We start from the raw sequence: 6,595 nt of genomic DNA on the forward strand, positions 1-6,595 counted from the left end.
ACGAAGCTGAGAACGCGTGACGGTCATTAACTTGGAGTAGCAAAGGCGAATTGCTGCTTGATATTGGCGTGCTGCTGCTCGTTTGCTTTTGTGGGTGCAGCAGCACCTGCTGCTGCTGCTGCAGTTGCTGTTGCTGTTGCTGTTGCTGTTGCTGTTGCTGTTGTTGCTGTTGCTGTTGTTCCTGCAGCAACAGTTGCTGCTGCTTTTGTTGCTGCTGCAGCAGCAGCAGCACAACTGCTTGACAGGGCGGAGCTGATGACTTTGTTGTTTTGGGGTTTTGTTTGTCTTCTGCTGCACTCTAAAGCGAAGCCCCCGCATGCAGAGGCAACTTAAATGCTGTTTATATACACGTGCTGCTGCATAGGTGGCTATACACCTCAAATGCTGATGCACAGCCCTTGCAGAGACCTGGGGGGCCCCCCTTCGCTGCAGCGGGGGCCCCCCAATGTGATTGGCTGCTGCTGCTGCTGATGCTGCTGCTGCTGCTGGTGCACCAGCAGCAGCATCAACAGGTGCAGCAGCAACAGCAGCAACGTCTGCTGCTGATAGCGCTGCTGCTGCAGGACGGGCATGCACCCGCAAGAACAGCCAACTGTACTCCAACAGCCTCAAAGAGAGCTCTGCATGCAAATGAACAAATAAATAAATATATAAATATAAATATATATATATATATATATATAAAGGTAATAAATAAATATATATAAACATAAAATAAATAAATAGAGCACTAAATAAATAAACAAAGGCATCAAATAGATAAACAAAGACATAAAATATATAAATAAATGCACGAAAACAAATAAACAGACAAAGACAAACAAACAAACAGACGTATATCTGTATATATATGCAGATGTACACATACGCATGCATATATACACATATATATAAACAAACTAAAAATAAATAAATAAATATATATATATATATAACATAAAGCAATAAGAATAGAGAATATGCATTCATACACATCAAAAGAAACATCTACAGATACCCAAAAACATAAAAAATAAATAAATAAACAAAACAAACAAAACAAAACAGACAAAACAACAAGTAAATAAACAAATATATAATATATAACATATATTATATATATATATATATCTTACTAAGGAGATATGCAGGGTTGATAAACCCTTTAAACTCTAAAAGAATACGCCTAAGAGAACGAAGAAGACGTTTAAATGTCAGTCGTATTGCACAATAGATATTGAAGGACACACAAGAAAAAGAATTTGTCTCTAAACATAAAAATAAAGGTGAGCCAAGACGAGCACGGATACACCCGAAGAGAGGCCTCTCAAGCATACTCTGCAAACAAAACATAAAAAGTTATATTCATATTTATTTATTTATTTATTTTGTTTATTTGCTTTATTTGTTTTATTTGTTTTATTGTTGTTGTTTATTATTGAGGGTGGTTTGCTTGCATTTCTACAGTCTTTTACGTTATACATACATATACATATATATACATATATATATGTTATATAAATGCATATAATATAGATATCTATATCTATATATATATATATATATTATATATTATATATATATGCTTGCAGATACATACAGATACATGCATATACACAAACAATACATTTATGTATAGAGGTACGCGGGCAGAAGAAGTTGAATTGATAAAGAGACAAAAGGAGACAGAGAAAGACAAAAGGAGACAGACGAAGAAGAGACGAGCAGAAGACCAAATAGAGAGACGAATGAAGAGACAAATAAAGAAACAAAGAAAGAAATACAATAAATATAAATATAAACATAAACATAAACACACAGAGACAGAGAAGTAACCAGCAGCAGCAGCAGCAGCAGCAGCAGCAGCAGCAGCAGAAACCACAGCAGGGGACCCCCAGCAGCAACTGCTGCACCGGCGTGCACTAGAGCTGCTGCTGCTGCTACTGCTGCTGCTCCTTCCGCAGGTATTTCTCCTGCTGCTACTGCTGCTGCTGCTGCTGCTGCTGATGCCACTACTGCTGCTGCTGCTGCTACTGCTGCTACTGCTGCTGCTCCTGCTGCTACTATTACTACTACTACTACTACCACTACTGCTGCTGCTGCTGCTGCTGCTGCAGTAATTGAGAGCGCACAGTCATGAAGCCGCAGCCTGATCTCTTCCGCATTGCTGCAACGTCTCGCATTGAAACTTTAGGTGTCTCCTTCTTCTTTTCTTTTCTTTGCTTCTTTTCTGTCTCCTCTTTCTTTTCATTTGTCTCTTCTTCATTAATCTCATTATTATTAACCTCATTATTTTTATTTTCTTTCTCTTTGTCCGTCTGCTTCCGCTGCTGCTTTGTCGGCTTCTGCTGCTGCTTCGTCTCCTGCTGCTGCAGCTTTGTCGGCTTCTGCTGCTGCTTTGTCTCCCGCTGCTGCTGCTTTGCCTCCTGCTGCTGCTGCTCTGTCTGCTTCTGCTTCTGCTGCTGCTTTGTGGTTTCTTGCTTCTCCTTTTTCTTCATTTTCTCTGTCTCTTCTTCGTTTGTCTCTGTCTCCTTCTCTAGTTTTGTTTGTGTCTGTGTATTGATTTCTTTTTGTTTATATATTTGTTTAGTTTTATGTATCTGTTTATTTTTATTTAGTTGTCTATTTTTATTTATTTTCTTCTCCCCCCACCCTAAAGATCGGCATTCAACCCTGCAGCCAGCCGACGGAATTATTAATTCCATGCCGGCCCAGCACAGACCCTTGCTGCCTTCTGCTGCTGCTGCTGCTGCTGCTGCTGCTGCTGCTGGTGCTGGTGTTTGGGGCCCATGCCCTGCTGCTGCTGCTGCTGCTACTGCAGTTGCTGTAGTTGCTGCTGCTGCTTTGCCTTCTTGGCTTGAAAATGCTGAGGTCGGTGGTGCTGCTGCAGCTGCAGACGTTATGGAGTCTACCGGATCTCCTGCTGCTGCTGCTGCTGTTGCTGTTGCTGTTGCTGTTGCTACTGCTGCTGCTGCTGCTGGTGCTGCTGCAGGTGCTGCAGTCAGGCGTTGGGCTTGGGGCCCCCAGCTGCAGTCGATCTCCAGCCTCAGCTTGCGCGCATTTACGTTGGGGCCCCACACTTGCTGCTGCGTCAGCAGCAGCAGAAACTCTGCTGCTGCAGAGACACTCGGAGAAGCAAATATAAAATCATCTACCCACCGCAGCAGCAGCGGAGGCAGCTGCAGCCGCCGCAGCCGCAGCAGCAGCAAACGGCAGCAGCGAGGCACTTTTGCTGCTGACCTCTCCTCTATCTTTCCTTTAAACTCAGAGACAGCAGAGAGTGAAGGTGGACATGCAGCAGCAGAAACTGCTGCAACGCTAGAACTGCTGCTGCTGCTGCTACTGCTGCTGCTATTGCTGCCTTTGCTGCTGCTACTACTGTTGCTGCTGCTGCCTGCGGCAGCTGCTTTCGCCTGGCTGTGGCTGCTGTTGCTGCTAGTTGAGCTGCTGCTGCTGCTGCTGCTACTGCAGCTGCTGCTGCTGCGTCTGTTGCTGCTGCAGTCTGGTGCTCGGATTTGCAATAGCAGCGGGTCGCAGAAGACAAAACACCAGGGAGGTGAAGGGCCCTCGCGCTCTGCTGCTGCTGCACCTGGGGCCTCCCACAGCAACTCAAAGGACTCCAGCGATGGCTGCTGCTGTTGCTGCTGCTGTTGCTGCTGCTGCTGCTGCTGTCGCTGCTGCGGCTGTTGCTGTTTGCGCTGGTGCTGCTGGTGTTTCTGGCTGTCTAGTTGTTGCTGCTGTTCCTGTTGCATCTGCTGCTGCTGGTATTGCTGCATTCCTAGTTGTTGCTGCTGCTGTTTCTGCGTCAGCTGCTGCCTTTGTGTGTGCATGGACGGGTTTGACTGGCTATCTGGTGCTGCTTCTGCTGCTTTTGCTGCTGCTGCTGCTGCTGCTGAGGCGTTGCTGCTGCAGCACCACACCTGCAGCTGCGGGGGCTTCAGATGCCCTCTAAGGAGACGCCGCACGCGCGGGTGTTTGTCGCGCTGGCCATAGAAAAATGCGCAGAGAAGCGCAGAGAGGTTTGAGCCCTGAGGGATACCTTGAAGCTGCCTATACACCCCAGGGGGTGCAGGGGTATCCTGCTGCTGCTGCTGCTGCTGCGGCTGCTGCTGCTGTTGCTGTTGGTGTTGCTGGTCTTGGCTGCTGCTGATGCTGTTGCTGTTGCTGGTGGTAGTGGTGCTGCGCCGCATACGCACAGGCAGCAACACCCAGTGCAGCTGCAGCAGCAGCAGCAGCGCTGAACGCACATCTTCTGCTGCTATTCGGGTGTCTGTACACTGCGGAGCCACGAAGGCGCAGCCTCCAGCTGAGGCCCCCCGCAGCAGCCAGCGGCGCACGCACAGCGAAGTTGTTGGGGTGTATGCACACCTCTTCGCTTCTTCGTCTGCAGCAGCAGCAGCTGCAGCAGCTGCTGCAGCAGAGACAGAACCAACAGGAGGAAGGCAACAATGAGACACACCTCCACTACCCACAGACAATGCCGAGCTGCATGCAGAAACTGCTGCTTCTCGCTCTGCTGCTGCTACTCGCGCTGCTGCTGTTGTTGCTCCAGCTGCTACTGGCGCTGCTACTGGCGTTGCTGCTGCTGGTCCGATTGTTGTTGCTGTTGCTGCTGCTGCTGCTGCAGCTTCTAGAGTTCGAGTGTTTGCACGTGTATTGCTTGTGCGTAGCGTTTGCTGCTGCTTACCAGCAGCAGCAGCTTTTTTGTTTTTGTGTGTGGGGTGTCTCTGCAGCAGAGTAGAGAGAAGAGGCGAGAGGCCCTGCTGCAGCGGAGGGACGCAAAATTCATCGAGCAGACCAAACGAAGAGACTCCTAAGCGCTCCGTCAGACTACACAACCCACCACGCACCCCTGCTGCTGCTGCTGCTGCTGCTGCTGGTGATGCTGCTGCTGCTGGTGCTGCTGCTGGTGCTGCTGCTGGTGCTGGTGATGCTGCTGCTCTTGCTGCTGCTGCTGGTGGTGAGGCTGCTGCTGCTGTTGCTGGTGCTGGTGCTGCCGGTGCTGCTGCTCTTGCTGCTGGTGGTGGTGGGGCTGCTGCTGCTGCTGCTGCTGCTGGGTGTTTAGGGGGTACTGCATAGATAGCACCGGGAGTAGTAATGCGTCTATAGACTTGGAGACGGTGGGTAAATGAAGGCAGCTGCAGCAGCAGCAAGAGCTGCTGCAGATCAGCGTGAGAGATGCTATCGAAGCAGCAGCGCATGTCACCTACTACACGCTGCATGCGGTGTACGTACACCCTGAAAACCCCAAACCGAGGCCCCTGCTGCTGCAGCAAACGCCGGAGCTGCCGCAGCCGCCTTTTATATAGCTGCCACCAACTCCTGAGGTGTCTGTACACCTCAGCATGAGACATCACTGAGCACCCCACTGCAGCAGGAAAGAAGCGACAAACTGCTGCTAAGTGCTGACTAACAGGGCGCAGCACGGAGTTCATCGACAGCCGGCTGCAACGTGGGCGCTGCTTGCTGCTGCTGCTGCTGCTGTTGCTGTTGTTGCTGTCTTCCTCCTGCAGCAGACGACGCAGATAGTCTGCATAAGACGACACAGCTGCAGAGTGAGAGCCGTTCATGTTGCTGCTGCTGCTGCTGCTCGCTCCAGCCACAACAGCTGCTGCTCCACGGAGTCCTGCTGCTGCTGCTGCTGCTGCTGCTGGCGGCACTGACAGGGGCCTCTCCTGGATAGGAAGAAGCGCTCCAACGTTTCTTGAGGAAGAGCAGGTGCCTTGTTGCTGCTGCTGTTGCAGCTGCTGTTGCTGCTGATGCTGCTGCTGATGCTGCTGCTGATTGGCAGCTAGCTGCTGCTGCGCCTGCAGCAGCAGCCGCGCCAAAGCAGCACCGCTGGGGCCCCTTGAGAGATTAACAACAGGGCGGCAGCCGCGTAGCTTAGGAAGAAATCGAACACGGGGCACAGAAGAAGCAGCAATAAAGAGTGGCTCCCCAGCTGCTGCTGCTGTTGCTGCTGCTGCTGCTGCTGCTGCTGCTGTTGCTGCTGCTGTTGCTCGTGGGGTTGTTCCTGCTGTTGCCGTCGCGGTCGTTGCTTCTCCTGCTGGTGCTGTTGCTACTGCGTTTTCTGATGCTGCTGCCGTTGCTGCTGCTGCGTGTGCTCCTGTTGCTGCTGCTCCTTCTCCTACTGCTCGTGTTCCTGCTGCTGTTGTTGCTGCTGCTGCATGTCGGTTTGCAACTGCTGCAGAGACAGCCGCTACGAGAGACGCTCCGTCGATGGGCCCGATAAATGCTTTGGCTGGCGCCCTTCTCTTGTTGCTGTTGCTGCTGTTGCTGCTGTTGTTGTTGTTGCTGCTGCTGCTGCTGCTGCTCGCGTTGTCGCTGTTGAAGCAGCTGCGGCTGCTGGGTCTGCTGTTGCTGCTGCTGTTGCTGCTGCTGCAGGCTGGCGTCTCCTGCTGCTCGCTGCTGCCAGTAGAGGCTGCGCCTGCTGCAGTACGACGCCTCTTCGCGGATAAAGTGTCTCCGTGAGCAGCAGCAGCAGCAGCATCAACAGCATCAGCAGCAGCAGCCAGCTGCCTCTTGCGGGAAATTTGGAGGGCCGTCTTCTCCTCCGGTTCAGCCCTCCCCGCTGCTGCTGCTGCTGTTGCTGCTGCTGCTGTTGCTGCTGCTGCTG

The 6,595-nt window shown here is 51.1% G+C and overlaps 1 protein-coding gene across 1 annotated transcript; it reads right to left on the reverse strand.

Annotated features, from left to right (window-relative positions):
• Nucleotides 1-2,066: 2,066 nt before the first annotated feature.
• EAH_00021200 (hypothetical protein) lies at nucleotides 2,067-6,595 on the reverse strand (the record flags this gene model as incomplete). The annotated part of the gene is made up of 1 exon (XM_013397095.1): nucleotides 2,067-6,595. A coding segment is annotated over one exon (4,529 nt), but the record flags the coding sequence as incomplete, so codon positions are not given.

Source organism: Eimeria acervulina, genomic scaffold, assembly GCF_000499425.1.
Source record: "Eimeria acervulina Houghton genomic scaffold, Eah_scaff149, whole genome shotgun sequence".
Taxonomy (NCBI): Eukaryota; Apicomplexa; class Conoidasida; order Eucoccidiorida; family Eimeriidae; genus Eimeria; species Eimeria acervulina.